General features: G+C 30.1%; 1 protein-coding gene across 1 annotated transcript; it reads left to right on the forward strand.

Annotated features, from left to right (window-relative positions):
- Positions 1–5,916: 5,916 nt before the first annotated feature.
- Positions 5,917–7,351, forward strand: LOC114164381 (thylakoid lumenal 17.9 kDa protein, chloroplast). Its single transcript, XM_028049033.2, has 4 exons — positions 5,917–6,221; positions 6,333–6,447; positions 6,589–6,658; positions 6,971–7,351. The coding sequence occupies exons 1-4, from the start codon at positions 5,980–5,982 to the stop codon at positions 7,189–7,191; spliced, it is 648 nt and encodes a 215-aa protein (XP_027904834.1). The 5' UTR covers positions 5,917–5,979; the 3' UTR covers positions 7,192–7,351.
- Positions 7,352–16,636: the final 9,285 nt, after the last annotated feature.

Raw genomic sequence — 16,636 nt, forward strand, 5'->3', positions numbered from 1 at the left:
ATAACAACACTGCACTAAAGACTGTTGTCAAAACAAAGTAAATCAAACAACACTGGATGAAAACAGAAATAACTGATGCTGATGCAAGGAAACAGAAAGGGCCAAAATAACTACACCAGGAAGCACAATGTCAAACAATACTCAACAAGGGAAAGAATATTAGACAGTGCAATAAACACAATTGATGCAGCAGATTTTCACACGAATCAGGTGGCCAAACAGAAACAGCAGAATATGAGTTTCATGTCACAACTAACGCAATGAAATTGAAGCTTTTGAAATCAGTGGATGTATAAAATCTGATACAATGAAACAACAAGACTTCAAGATAGTCAACAAATCAAGCATGAACCAATGCTGGAAAGGAAGTTGAAAACATGTATTGGTGGCTTAAGCATAGAGACACAACCAGCAATAACACCAAAAATTGATTGAAGATTCATAATCAAAGTACACAATGGTAGCAACTCAATCCAGCATGATAGAGCACTGATAACGCTGTCGTTGATGCGTTCAAATTAATACTACTAAGCTATAACAACTTCAGTATTGCTAAGATAGTAGTCAACAAAATAGAAAGGGTAAAGTAACCCAAAGTCGTCTCCCAACGAACACGAAATTGATTTTTAACAAATTAGTTCTTATAAAATCTATACAAAAGAGTTAGTCTAATAAAATAATAAAATATAGGAGAATTAAGATAAACAAGAAAGAAATAGAAAAGATAAAAAGAGATAAAAATAATTGTAAAGAAAATAGATTGATTCCATTGCTTTTTCGAAATAGATTCATCATCGGTTTCTAAGGATTATTGTTCAATTAATTATTGTTGTAGATTTACAAATTAATCAATGTAAAGTCTCAATTAATTTGTTGGCGTTCTCAGTTTTAACCAAAGTACAGTCCCAATTAAAAGTGAGAACTTTTAGATTATCCACATTAAATTCAACCAAAGTACAATCTCAATCAAATTTTACTATGCCTAATCATGTTTATTCTTTTATCTCCTCACCAAATAAAAAGCTTAATTAATCAAAGTAAAGTCTCAATTAATTTTCGTTAGAGTAAATACCTTTAATCAAAGTAAAGTCTCAATTATTGGTAAAAACTCATTTAATCACATGAAAGTTTCTAAATAAAATCAAAGTAAAGTCTCAATTAGATTTAAAAACCCTTTGACTCATATGATCAACATGCATATAGATTTAAAATCATTACTTTTTACGTGATTCAAAGATAAAAGACATAGATGAAGGAAAACCTCAACAATAATAAAAAGAACAAAGAAATTATTTCATTCTAACCTCAGAATACATAATGAAATTACAATGGAATCAACCCAAGAAGTTTAACAATCCATGGAATACAAAATAAAAATAAAAGAAGAATAGAGAGAAGAAAAGAGAGAGAAAGAAAACGAAATTAGGCCCTTTTAAGAGTTCCAAAACTCCGAAGTCTCAAGCTTCTTCCTTCTACTTCTCCCTTGGTCTCTTTATATAGGAATTGGACTGGGCTTTTCTGTTGCTAAAATCTCTCAAATATCTTTTAAAATAAAGATAAAGATAAATATTTAAAAATATTTGGAGAGATATAGACTATTTTGACAAATATAATTGGTTGGTAATATCAATATATAATATAATTAATTAATTAAAGATATATGATAAATTATCACCAATTAGTATTTGTATTAATTTTTCAAATCAACCCTTTACAATCTCCTTAAATTATCTTCTAAATAATCAAATATCTTCAAGATATATTTGTTTGTTGTGGAACTAATAAGATTCAAGAAGATCGTGTCATATTTAAAAAGATTTGGTTGTTATTATCTTTTAATATTTTATGATATAATTAAATAAGATAATTATTTAAAAATATCAAATAAAATATCTAAAGATATATTTTCCCAAATTATCTTCTATCATAAAGATAAAGAAAACCGCAAGGTCCAATTTTTTTTATTTCTTAGTTTAGCTAAACTTCTTCACTTTTTTAAGCTTTTCTTGCCGTCTTCATGCAATGCTTGGCTTGGATTTGTGTGCTTTTGATAATTTCTTATTCTTGGATTTATCTTTAAGGTGTCATGAAGCTTTAATCAATTTATTTCCACACCTCCATGAGCTCAACTTAGCTGTAACTGCACTAACACACCTCAAAATATCCAAAGAACATTTATGCAACTAAAAAGCTATTTTTAACATGTTTTTGTATCTCATGCTCAATAAACCCAATTATAGGAAATCCCAATTAAATCAATCTTTAAGCACACAAATTCAATTAAATACCTACAATTAAACATTAAATGAGGGAAAAAATACGCACTCATCAAGCACTAAACTCACAAATTTAGCAAACAATTTAGATTAGGAAACAGAATCAGTTCGCTGCATAATTAGAAGCTCATCACTGAAAACACAGAAGCAACAACTATTAACGCAACCTACGCATACAGCTAGACCAAAACCTCATAAGCAATCTGAACAAAACCAGATATAGTGTAATAGCTCAATATTGGTTTGGTCAACAACAATCATTGGCCAACAACTGAATTTCCGACAATAACAAATTGAATCAACAAAACATGAAAAGCAATTTGAACAGAAAAGCAAGAAAACCAGCACGAATGAAACACGAACAATGAAAATATGCATTGTAGGAAATTACTAGTGATCTATTAGCAATTAAATAACTCCACAAACTCAGAGTTAACCGACACATGATAGAATGCATCAAAACAAAATAAAGCAGCACACAAAATGAGGAACAACATCTATGGAATCAATTAACATATTAAACGGCTAAACATGCCTTTAGACATAACACGAAGAATATCAAAATTAAAGCTAAGTAAAAAAATGAAATAAATCTATAAACATGCATTGAGCGACACAATCAGAGATCTAGACATTTCATCACAACATTGATTCAGGAAAATTAAAACAAGAACAGTTAATCAATTTCAGCAAATGATTTAACACAGATTCAACACCAGAGAAGCAAAAATGACTCAAACGAGATCATACAGAACAGAAACACAAAGACATATGAAAGAGGAAACAGAGATAAATGAAGAAACTTATCTTTGAAGACCTCCACGCTCCAAGCTCGAAACCGGAGCTCTGATTACAACATGACGAGCAAACCTTAGCGAATCTTCGACGGAATCGCGATCAAATCGGTGGAATGCAGCGGAAGACTAAAATAATCGGTGGATTTGAGGCTTATCTCTCTCGTTCCATCAAAGGAACCTCATGGACACTCTCACTTGTTTAAGGCAACCCGATGAGGTTAAAACCTTATCTAGGGTTAGAGTTTGAGCAAGACAAAAATGGGGAAAATACCACTCATCTATTCATCAAGCTTCTTACAAAGAAAATGGTCTGCCCTTTTGTAGAACGAAAGGCAGCCGTGAAAGATGAAATCTAAACCTAATGGCACAAAGGCCCAACCCTACAAAAAGGGAGAAAAACGTGAAAAGAGCATTCCTATCTAATGGTGGAAAGAACGTGTGATGGGTTGAAAGATCAACCCTAGCACTAGTGTGAAGGAACCCTAGCAGAAGGTTGTTTGAAAAGGGAAGGGTTTGATGCGTGATGCCAGAAACGTTGAATGAAAGTGGAATGATGCGTTGGCTTCCTAGTCTACGTGATTCTGGTGGATGAAATTAGGCAGCCACTTGTAGGCCGAAAATGATGCTTGAAGAAAGATGTTGGAAACAAAGAACATTGGCACCACACTGGAACACTGAAGCAAACTACTCCCATGGATGCTTCAAGGGAAAACTTGTTGTGCTGTTGGTGAAAGGTTGGCCTAATGGTGGGTGACGCTGAATATATGTCCTTCCCACATGATGCGCTCATTGGTGAGTCGTCCAAGAAAACGTGGTTGGATATGATGCTAAGGTTATTGTAGATTGGGCCTAAGTTTTGTGATATTACGTGTTCCTTTTTGAAGACAAGCTGGATCACAAAAGCAATCTTTATCTAAGTGATGGCAATGCTGGAACAAGTAATGCACATGTGGTGTAGGAGAAGAATCGGGCCATTCCTCTTGTATCCTCCTAGCCATTACTCTTGTTGTAGGTCCCTTGGTTAGAGACATCTCATTAGTAACTCCCCCAACGTTGAGTATCCATTCAAGAAGCCCAAAGATTGTGGTAAGATGAAGTTTGAATCCCAAAATAATCTAAGATTATCCATGCAAGAACAATTAGTATCCTTGATAGGTTTATATGGTATGGATTTTAAAGATAACAAAATAAAAAATATCAATCAAAATTGTTCCTATCGCACCCAATAAAATGTTTCAGTCTCAAGTTCAATGATAGAATCGCTATCAATAAACATATTTAAACCGCCTTAGGCCAATGGAGGGCTTAAGGGACTGATGATTCCATTATCGGTCCCATGGTGGGCGCCAATGTTCCAATCCCAAGTTTGATTATAAAATCGTTGTTGATCACCATACATCTAATGTATTATCCGCTTTGAAGCGTGTGCTTCGTCACAGTTTTGTTCTTAAAAAATGTCTCGAAAGGTAGAACAAGGAAAGGGTATTTAAGTCGTCTTAGACTTTGACTTCTAAGCAATGACTATTGGGTGTAGTAGAAACACAAATTATGATGATTATAAATGTAAATTTAGAAACAATCAAATTTTGTTGTGTCTTTTCTGTTCAATATTTCTCTTTCTTTTTACTATATTTTTTATAAAAAATAAATTAATTTTCATATTTAAATTTTTTAATAAGTATTTCAAGAAAAACTTATAAATTTTTATTGATAAAATTAAAAGTTTTAGTCATCAATTTATCCTATAAATAGTATACACGGTATTTTCTTAATTACATACTATTATAATTATATTAAACATTTATAGTATACAACATATTTCTTACATACTATTATTATAATATACATGTATTGAACCTATTTATTTTCTTATAATTATTTAAAAAAATCATGTTTAAGTTGGTTTTACTTGGTGAATGGAATAAAATTAGTAATAGGTAAAAATTAAACTGCATTGTTCAATACTATTTTACTACTAAATAATGTGAACATGCTTTTACTCTCTGAACTTTGATACGAAATTGGCATTCGTTCTTCTCTAAAATTTTGATACATTTTAGTCTCCAAACTTTAAAAATGAATGAATATAATCATTTTAACTAATTACATTAAATATTTTTTATGTGTCAAACACATTTCATGTTAGCATTTAAATTGTTTACATCGTTTGACACGTTCTCACTTTAATATCAGCTGAAATACATGTTTGACACGTCAAAATATTTTAACATGATTGGATTAAAATGATTATATCTATTCATTTTTAATGTTTGAGAACCAAAATGTATCAAAATTTTGAACATGGACAATTTCTATTTTTGCGTCATGGAGTAGAGACTAAAAACATATTTAACCCTAATTTTTTTAATTCTTTTATTAATAGTTTTTTTTATGTATGATATTAAAAATTACAATAATTTTTATCACGCTTAATTATTTTAACTCATTGATCTTAATTTGAAGTATTTTAAATAATTTTGTATTGTCTATTGGCATATATTTAAAAGAAAAATACAAGAGAGAAAGAGTAATGTATTCGTGTAGCTAAAACAATAATATAATAAAGTTAAAAAAGGTAATGATTATGCAGCTTTAAAAAAACATTTTGAAATAAAATTAGAAGACATTCCTATTTTTCTTTATTTTTATAAAACAAATAAAAATAAAAACATCTAAAATAACAAAATTTAGAACCACACTTATCTATCATTTCACAAATAAATGAACATTAACAAAAGGCCCAGAAAAAAAAAATTACTTTGATCTTTCCGGAACTACCCTTTCCTAGAGCTGAACAAACCAGTCAGCAAAAGGATGAAGTTTTAAAGGCTAAAACAAATTTTGGTGAATTGTTTGGGAAGTAAAACCAAAAAGAGAGTGATGGAGCAAAAGGGACTCCATAAATCATGAGTGTGATGAGTCTTCTTCCTCCTCTTGCCGTTCCTAAACTGAAAACTCAAATTCATACTCCAAACCTTGCACTTGGAGATAGGGTCCTACCTAATCTCCTCTCTCTAGCCCTTGCAGCAACCTTAGCCTCTCCTTTTCCTTCTCATGCAATCCCATCTCTCTCTTCTCAATCCCCTCCACTCTCCCTCACCACTCCTTTCTCTCAATCCAAGAACTTGGACCTTGGACTAGAAAATGGGTATGTAAAGCTTCTTCATGGTTTATTATCACCAATGGATTGATTTCATATGCTTGATAAATGAATAAATAATACCATGGTTTATTATCACCGATACTCTCTGTCTTGCAGAAAAATTAGACCTTGTCCATCAATCAATCCAGGTTGTATATCAACAAATCCAAAGTCATCATCTTTTTCTTTTCCTTGGCTGATTCCTGAAAATTCCTTGGATGATGCTATTCAGGTCCTCACAACTGTCCTATATTTCCATCATCTTTATTTTCACTTTTCTTGCTATGGTTGTTTGCATCTGAGTTAGGCATATAGCCATTCCTTTTCTACATTTCCTTTTTGTCTAACTTATTGTTGTTCATTCATTTTTCAGAAACTACGTGAAGCAATCCTAAAGACCCAGAAAAATGTGAAGTTCCAGCCTGTGGAAAATACCCCAGATGGTCATAAAAACTCAATTCATTCTCTTTTGTTCAGTTTTAGATTAATTTAGAAATAATAGCAAACCAGTATTTTTATCAGATTGTGGAATTGGAATTAGCAGGATTTAATATCAGCCTTTATAGACTTGATATGCTTGTATTTGAAAACAATTGATTTAATATTGAATAGAGCTTAGAAAACGCTTTAAAGAAAACATTTCGTTTAATTGATTATGTTGAGTATTAATAGAATTATACTACATTATATTTTCACTCAATTGAATGTTCAAAGTGTTGGATGAGATTAAAAAAATCACACATCTTGCATTGCAGGTCAATATCTTCAAGCTGAAGTTGATGGAGGATTTGGTAGAGATGTTGTTGAGTTTCTGGTGAAAGGTGATGTGGTTGCTTACAGATGTGTGGCAATGAAAGTAACTTATGTGTACCCTTTCACTACTGCATTTGGAGATTCAAAGGGTCAAGAAGCAAGACTGAAACAAATTAGTGACCAGTTGGGATGGTATGCTCCAAGTTTTGATTCCATGGAATAATTTTCTTTTCATGTTTATTTGCTTTAGTTCTTTCATTAGTGTCAAGCAGAGAGTGCCTTCATTCTTATATTTTGCCTATTATGTTCAACAGTCTTGGACTCACCATGGTAGAATTTTATTTTTATCAATCATTCATTCTATCTGTTAATAGTTTCTACAACTGTTCTTGTTAGATTTTGCTGCATTTACCCTTTGCCTAATTGTTTGGTAATTGCCTTAGAGCAGCAGGGATATATATATATATATATATATATATATATATATATATATATATATATATATATATATATATATATGGTTATGAAATCACCAAATTTACATTAAGGCTAAGAAATTCCTTGGAGGAAAATGGGAAAATTGTAATAATTGTGCAGAATTACTAATGGTGGAAAACTCCCCGCTGAGGAATTTGAGATGGTAGTGTATGATAAATCACGAGTGAAAGAAAATTAGAAGATAAATACTTTATTAAAAATATAAACATGAAAGTTTGTATCTGATTAATTAAAAATTTAATATGTATTATCATAAAATAAAATATATCATAATAATAATAATAATAATAATAAAAGAGAATAAAATAAATGATATATATCAATAAAATTAAAATAAAAAAATATATGATATCTTTATTATCATGGAAATAGGTGAAAAGCCATAGGCTTGTGTTAAATTTTAAGATGAAATTTTACAAAGAAAACTAAATTATTTTTGTGAAAAAAAAATGTTTTTAGATATTTTTTAAAGAAACGAAATTTAAAAAATTTCGTGATAACAATTTAATTATTTAAAGTTAGAGAATTACAAATTTTTATTTTAAAAAATAAGAATTCGAATTTTTTATACTTTTTCCTTTTTAACTTCATCTTTTTTTTTCTTCTGTTTTTGCTCCCATACTCTATTTCAATTGGGACGGCTTGATTTCAATCAAAACATCATTTATGGGCTAAGGTTAAGACCTGAACGACTTAACATGTTTTTTCTATTAATGTTAAAAAAAAGTTTATTTGATTGTCATCATTACTGTCATTTTTTAAGTGTTATTTCTTAGCTATTATTAATTAGGATTTTTTATATTATTAATATCAAGAATACTTGTAGGTTGATGTCAAATAAAGTTGTTTTCAATCATAATATAGATTAAAGTTATTTTTTGATTACTATTAAATTTTCTTAATCAATATTTTTTTAATTAATGTTAACTAGGATTTTGTATTGACACTAAAGAGATTATTTTTCTACTTGATGTAAGTAAAAAAATAATTAATCACTCTTGATGTGATTTTTTTTTGTTCATATGTATGAAATTTTTTAGGGTACATTGACACCGAGTTATAATTTAATGTCCATTTGACACTCGATACATATAAAAAAAAATGTTTAATAAAATATGGGTTCCACATATTTGGATGAAATAAGGTTAAAGATATAAATAATATAGGTTTTGAATGTCGTGCTTTAAGTTTTTTAAAGAAAATTGAATGTTGTGCTTTTGTAATTATGCATCTTTTGTAACAGCATTACATTGAATTTATTTATTATTTAAAAAAAAATAATTAAAGTAAGGTTTATAATTCCCTTCTCTTCTCTAGTTAGTAATTTCAAGTCTTGAATTAGTATGTATTTTGGTGTCATATGCTCGTAAAAATCTAAAATAATAAAGCATGGAACAATAAAAATTGAAACCAGAATCCATGTTATGCACATAAATATTTAGTTTTTCATCAAAACTTTTAAAAGGATGTTCCTTAGGACACTATACATAACATAAGTAACCACAAAAAACTACAATTAACTAGTTACTGAGAATATGTTCTGTTGGATCCATTCGTACATTATACATAGCATCAGTAACGACAAAAAGTTAGTTAACTAGTTACTGAGAATATGAGAATACGTCCTGATAACTGCATTGTAATTGTTACTAAATAATAAACGTAGTAAGGACTTGGTTGTGTCGTCCTATACCATACTTCTGGACATCATTTTGTATTATGCACATCAGGATCCAAAGAAGTTAGTAATGATAAAAATCCAACAGTTCCAGCACTAGATATCTGCAAATGTGAAATCTTTGAACAATTAACAAGATGTTGGCATAAGGTCTAATATTAAATAAAAAATAACTCAATGATACTTTGAAAAATAATCACACTAACTTGTTGTGATGATTGAATGTCTCAAATAGGAATGTTAATGTCTGCATCATGGTTCACGCTCAACCTTGGAGTTGGTGGGATGCTAACATTTGGTGGTAGGATGATAGATGTTGTTAAAGTTACTGAGTTTTGAAAAGATACACCTTCTTTTCGATTGGAAGACCGTTTAGTTCTTGGACCTTTCTCACATCTTGATTGCTTCCTCATGGAACGAGGTCGTCCCTTCCTCTTAACACATCTTGGACTATGAATTTCACTTGTGATTGTTTCAATGTCAGTTTGCTTAGTAGATTGTTGTGTTGATTCAAAGTTGGAAGTGGTATCGATTGACTTCATAGGAATGGTTATGCCATTATTAATAGCAAACAAAGAGAAGTTATCAAATAATTTTTTTGACATTTCTGGTGACTAACAAGCAATCTCAGCAATATCAGCAGTAGTCTTGCACAACTAATCATATATATAAATATGAGGTTCCTTATCCTTTTTGTTGTATGATGCTAAAATATAGTATGTTTCCTCCTTACATTCTTAGACCACCTTTTCAAAACATATTGGGTAGGCACTACTTTAACTCTCTCTTGTGCAAGGACAGCATAGATGAATTTATTTGTGAATCATAAACTTTCTGTCAAGTACCAATGTTGATCCTTTGTTGTTGTCATTCAAACATTAAAGGGATCTGAATATGTTTAATGCTTTGTTGAGAAAGAAGGGAAAGTGCAATGAAGAACGTAGACGAAGCTTCTTTGATGAAAATTAATGATGGGTGTCACTTCATTTCTTCTTTTACAAGGAAACATTAAATGAAAGATAACATTGATAATACACTGAATAAAATATTCCAATAATACCCTTAATCTTTTATAAGGAGAAAGATCATTTATCAAATAAAATATTATTTCAAATTCCACATCAGCAGCATCGAGTTAAATAAAATGGTAGTATCAAACTACCAGTTTCCAATTTATCATCCTGTAGGCGAGAATTAGGTCTAGAGTGATATTTATTAAAGTTTTTCAACCAATGTCTATGGGACTATTTTTTAGAGTATATCAATCATTTTTTTCCGTTGAAGTTCAATGATTACTCTTGTTTTTAGAAAAATAAAATTCAATAAATTAAATGGCTATATTTTAATAAAAAAAATTAAAATTTTAATAATTTAAAAAATAAAAGTAATTCAAAATTTAGCCTATTCAAACTGTCAAAAGTTATACAATAAACTATTATTTTTAAAATTTTGTATATAATTCAAAACATGTTGCAATAATTTTATACGCTTTCCACGTGAGAAGATGAAGAAAAACACAAAAGTTAAAAACATGGTCATATTGATAGTTGATATAGAATCTTGTTACAATATTATTCTTTATATAATTATCTTAGTAAGTGAGTTTATAGTTAATTCAATTTTATAATATTGTCTCTAAATTAATCTCTCACTCATATGCTATGTTGGTTTATGTCAATGATATGTCACTCCAACCATTTTTACGTAAACAATATACAAAAAGACATTATTTATTAAGTTGAATTGTATAATAATACAATATAATATAAAGGCTTAAATAGTTTTTTGTCTCTTATTTCGTTGCTTTTTTTTTAATTTAGTTTTTATTTCATTTTTTGTTTAATTAGGTATTAATTTTCATCAATCTTTCTTTTTCTTAATGTAATCTTTTTTGTTAACGATGTTTAAATATTTAACGTCGGTGAAAAATACACGCCATGTGTCAATTTTTTATATTTTAAATTTTTAAAATTTTTTTTTTATATTGAAAAGAAATTTATCCACATGTCAAATTGACATTGTGCCACGTATTAATGTTGGTATCACGTATCAATTTTGTTTTAATTTAATTTTTATATTCGTTATTTTTGTTTAATTTTTGTCTTAATTTTTGTTAAAATGTAGCATTTTTTCTCTTTCAAATAAAGACTAAATTTAATTTTGTTTGCAAATGTTATACTACTATTTTTACTAAAATTGATATTGTTATTAATTATTTCTGAAATTCAATTATAAATTATTATTTAATTATAAATTCAATATAATTCTTAAATTAAATTATTACGCACGATATAATTATTAGTAAGCATAAATTTGATATTTATAAAATATTTCTAATATTTCTAATATTTTTAATATTTTTAAATGTTAATTTTACAAATATTAGTATATTTAGAATATAATTATTAGAATAAAATATTTAATAATTATATTCTAATAATATTCTAATAATTATATTTCTATTTAATAATTGAATCTAAGAATGATATTTAATTTATAATTGAATTTTAAAAATAATTATTAATAATGTTAATTTTAATAAAAATATTAGTATAACATTTATTAAAAAAATTAAATTTTGTGGGGCAAAATTAGTATATTTAAAAAATGATACTAAATTAAACAAAAATAATTAATATAGGGACTAATTTGAATAAAGATTGACATGTGATATTGCCATTGACATGTGGCACAATATTGACTTGACACGTGGCATAATGTTGACTTGACACATAGAATTTTTTTTTAATTTAAAAAAATTAAAAATACCAGTGACACGTGACGTGTATGGTTCAGATACGTTAAATATTCAAATGTTGTTAGCAAAAGGACTAAATTGAAAAAAAATTAACAAAAATTTGGACCTAATTGAACAAAAACAAAATGACTAAATTAAAAAAAAAACAATGAAAACATGGATAAAAAACTATTTAAACCTAATATAAAAATCACAAAAGGCATTATTTATTATTTTTAAGTTTGTAACAACCTAGTTTTAAGCAATAATTGTAGTAAAGATGTTCCTCGTTAAGTTATCAAAACATAGTCATAGAAAGATATATACAAACATATTGTGTACATTCTTTCAAATGTAAAAGTTTTCCACATAGTAATTCAAAATTCAAAGAAAATATTAACATTAGTAGTACAAAATATATTTTTCTATATTTATTTTGCAATTATGTAGGTCAAGAGATGTCCTTTGGTAGCACCAGTGTTGTTCTCTTACAATTTTTGCATTATCCTCTTCTCACGTGAAAAACACAATCATAGTAGAAAAATATGTAACTTTACATATATAATACTTATAGAGCATTTACTCATGTAGCTTTATGTTTAATGTCAAATTATGTAATGCTTTAAATTAGTAGAGAATATTTATTAAATTTAGTTGTTACATATGATATATTACTAGACTTACTTGAAAAAATTAAATGAATAATAAAAGAAAAAGATACTTCTATTTTAAATTTGGCATAAAAATGTGAGAGTTTTAACCTTGTGAATTTTCAAACTTAACAATGTTTTGGTAGCATAATTGAAATAACATCGACACGATATAAGCATTAACACACAATAATCCTACATGCATACGAAAAAAACAAACATTATTCATTTCATACATTTAGCTTGTGCTTATTTTTTGGAATGGAGTTTGGATAGTGAATTTGAGTAGATTTGGAAGTGTTTGGAATAAGGGAAAGATAGTGAAAATGAAGAGAAATAAGATAAAGGTTTATAAAAGTTAGCCAATGGTGTGATAGATTTGTAGATAAAAGAATTGTAGTTGAAAAACTTATTTATTCCCAATTTACCCTTGATTATGAAAATAGTGCAAAAGTTGTAATTTCACATGTTAGTTAGAGTATCCCACGAAAAAGTTGTAATTTCACATGTTATTTTGACTGGTCTATCATTTTGATGTAATCTTTTCATTTCACCGAAGATCAATATTTTTATCCGCTCACAAATTAGTAGTTGCATTTGTTTGCTATTCACTTGATACAAACGTAGGTGCCACATGATATTCCATCCGCAACAACAATACATGCGTAGAAACAAATGGATCCAAGATCAGTACCTCGAATAATGATTCACATTTTTACATTAACAATTAATGATAGTATAATGAATGTTTTAGTGATGTAACTCCCCAGTTAGATAAGAGCAGGGCAATTTTCTTAGGAACTCCATAGCATAAATATGATATTGTACAACTATCTTTTCTACTTCCCACAAAACAAGCTATTCATCTCTCTACATAAACCCTTTACTTGAAACCAACAACAAGAAAAAAAATGTTGGTTATTGTCCAACTAATGTTCCTTTGCATTTTATTAGTCCTTGACAACAAACCTAGTGTACTACATTTGTGTCAAACAAAGACAAAAATATCTACACCTACAGTAAAGAATACTCCAATTCTATGGCAATTCCACCTTCAATGAGCGTATTCTCTTCACATATCATGGGACCCCTTCTCAACTACTTGCCACCCAAATTAAAAGGAGTTGAGGGTATCTTTTTATACTCATCTCCACTCTTTTGGACAAACATTAATTTCCAATTATGGTGGCCTTCTAAACTACCAAATGATGAGTGCATGGACAAGGCACCAGTGCAGTAAGGGCTTTTGGCCTCGGTTATTTTCAATATTCTACCCCGGTTCCAGAACCGAGGCATATTGGGGTGAGGCCAAAAGGGGTAACTTTTGGCCCCGGGTGTTAACCGAAGCAAAAACACCCTCTTTCTACCTCAGGTATGGTTGAACCGAAGCCATATACTTGGAACGTTACAACCATTCCAAAAACGCCTCTCGAATTCAATCTGATGATAGAATGCAAACCCAGAAACAAACCCAAATCCCACATGAATATCTTCCTTTGCGTATACTCAAAAACCGGGTTGGTGTTCGGATGAGGCGTCGGCACAGGGCCAGCAGAGGCCAAACCTAAATCCAGAAACAAACCCAAATCCTTCTGTGAATTTTTCAGCGCCTTGCGAGCATCATCCCTGTGCTTGAAAAGGATGAATGCGTAACCTTTCGATTTGCCAGAGACTTTGTCGGCGACGACCTTGCAGTCCTCGATCTCGCCATATTTCCCAAACATAGAAGTTAGGGTTTCGGCAGTGGCGTCCCAACTGAGGTCATGGATGAAGATTTTCCGGTGTGCAGGGTCCACATCGGGGAGCTGGCGTACGCTCTCGACAAATTCAGGGAACGATGGGATGCTGGAGATGGCAGCTTAGGGCTTAGGTGTTGTGTTATGCGCGAGAGAAAGAGACGGAGGAGCAAGCCGTTTAGAGGCAGTGCAGCCATCGTGATGGAGCAGGTTCCAGGGGGCTGAGGCGAGAAATTGGAGGTCGGTGCAGAGAGAAGAGAATTGGTGGTGGCAGAGCAGTAAACGTTCGTGAAGAGAGAAGAGAATGCAAATGTTCGTGCAAGGGAAGAAAATTGTGGGAGACGATGAATAGGGTTCGCAAATTGGGAATTATAACATGCTTTATGGCCTCGGTTCAATTAATAACCGAGGCCTAAAACTGCCCAATATTGCCTCGGTCGAAAAGCAACCGAGGCCAAAGGGGGCGGCGCTGATGAAAATTTTAAATTAGGGTTTTTGAACAGGGTTATAGGCTTCGGTTCTATTTCAACTGAGGCCTAAAACTGCCCAATATTGCCTCGGTCGAAAAGCAACCGAGGCCAAAGGGGGCGGTGCTGATGAAAATTTTAAATTAGGGTTTCTGGGCAGGGTTATAGGCTTCGGTTCTATTTCAACCGAGGCCTAAAACTGCTTACGGCACCGGTTGTTTGTAGAACCGAAGCAATATAGGTTGCTGAAATTGCAAAATTGCCACCATCTCCTTATAGGCTTCGGTTCCGTCATAACCGAGGCCTATAAGGCGAGGTAAAATATCAAATTTGCACTAGTGAGGAGATCTTAACTAATATTAAATAAATGAATGATTGTGCAGTGGAATTTATTTTAATTGTAAACTTTTATAAATTAAAAACTTATTTTCATTTCTTTTCATCTCTGAAAAATGGGTAAGTATTTGAATCTATTAAAACCTAATAACACAAGAGTCTAGGAATTGAAAAAACCAAGAAAGCATGAACTAAAACTTGAAGCTATCAAACTCATTAAACTTTTAATTTAGGACAACAATAAAAATAAAATATAAATGAAAAAAAGCAAGAAAAGCACGACCGAATATGCAAAACATCCTCCAAATTTTCAACCTATGCCTTGTAACGTCCCAATTTAATAAAATAATTCTAATTTATAGAACGATCATATTTATAATATAAAATAGAGTACCGACATAAAGTATATTAGATACAAAAACAAATACAGGGCATGAGGATAAACCCTAACTCAAACCAACGTACCCCAAACAATAAAAAGGGGAAGAAACGAAAAGGGAATTTAAAGACTCAACTTACTTGAAACTAAAATGACCTTGGCTAGCTCATAGAGGAATGTGAGTGAAATCCTGGCAGAGCTCCTACTTCAGAAAGTAGAGGAAAGGAGAGAGCTGATTTTAGAAATGAGACATAAAATAAGGATTAGGGGTCTGGAAATGGATATTAGGGGTCCTCAAATGAAATGGCCTTAGGTCCACGAAAAGGTCAGATCCAAAACACAAAAATGAACTGACCATATATTTTATATATATATATATATATATATATATTGCCCTAATCAAAATCAGTAATACATAGTAATACATACATATGTTACAGAAAAAAATAAAACTTTGTTCCATAAACATTTAATATAAATTAAGTTTAAATTTTTACTATAGGTATATACAAAATTTTAGACAAAAACACTAAAATAGTATATACATATTTTGTAAATTATCGAAATTGTACAGGAAATTCAAAAATAAAAAGCATACCATTTATTATGAAAAGATCTTATCAATTTAATACACTATAACATTATAAAGTAATAACTTTAATTTATATCACAATACACCATGTACCTAATTATTACAACTTTAATTAAAATTATTAAAAAAAAAACATTACAACGCACTAATTCATACGATTTTACTTTACAGGACTTGATATTTTATAATTTTCTTAAAATTTACACTTAAAAGAAATTGCACAATGTGGTGTTTTGCCAAAATTTTACTGATAAATTGCATATAGATTATTATGACACCTGGATACAAGTTGGAAGATATTTTCATGCAACCCATCCTTTTCATCTGGAATTATATTGTAGCCAAAAAGCTGACACTATATAGATCCTCTATTTGGGTCCCATGAATTATATCTTTGAATCTCTTCAACCTAAAAACGTTGATATTTTTAAAACTCCAAACTTTTTCTTCACGAAATATCTCTGTAATGGTGGAAAGCGAACCTATTTGACAAAAACGTCTTTTATTAGACTTTATTAATTAGTAATTAGAAATAGAATCCTATAAGAACGCATTTATATGGACTATGTTTAAGAAGGAAAAAACTTCATTGAAA

The sequence above is a fragment of the Vigna unguiculata genome, chromosome 9, assembly GCF_037176805.1.
Source record: "Vigna unguiculata cultivar grain cowpea cultivar isolate G323 ecotype 2 chromosome 9, ASM3717680v1, whole genome shotgun sequence".
Taxonomy (NCBI): domain Eukaryota; kingdom Viridiplantae; phylum Streptophyta; class Magnoliopsida; order Fabales; family Fabaceae; genus Vigna; species Vigna unguiculata.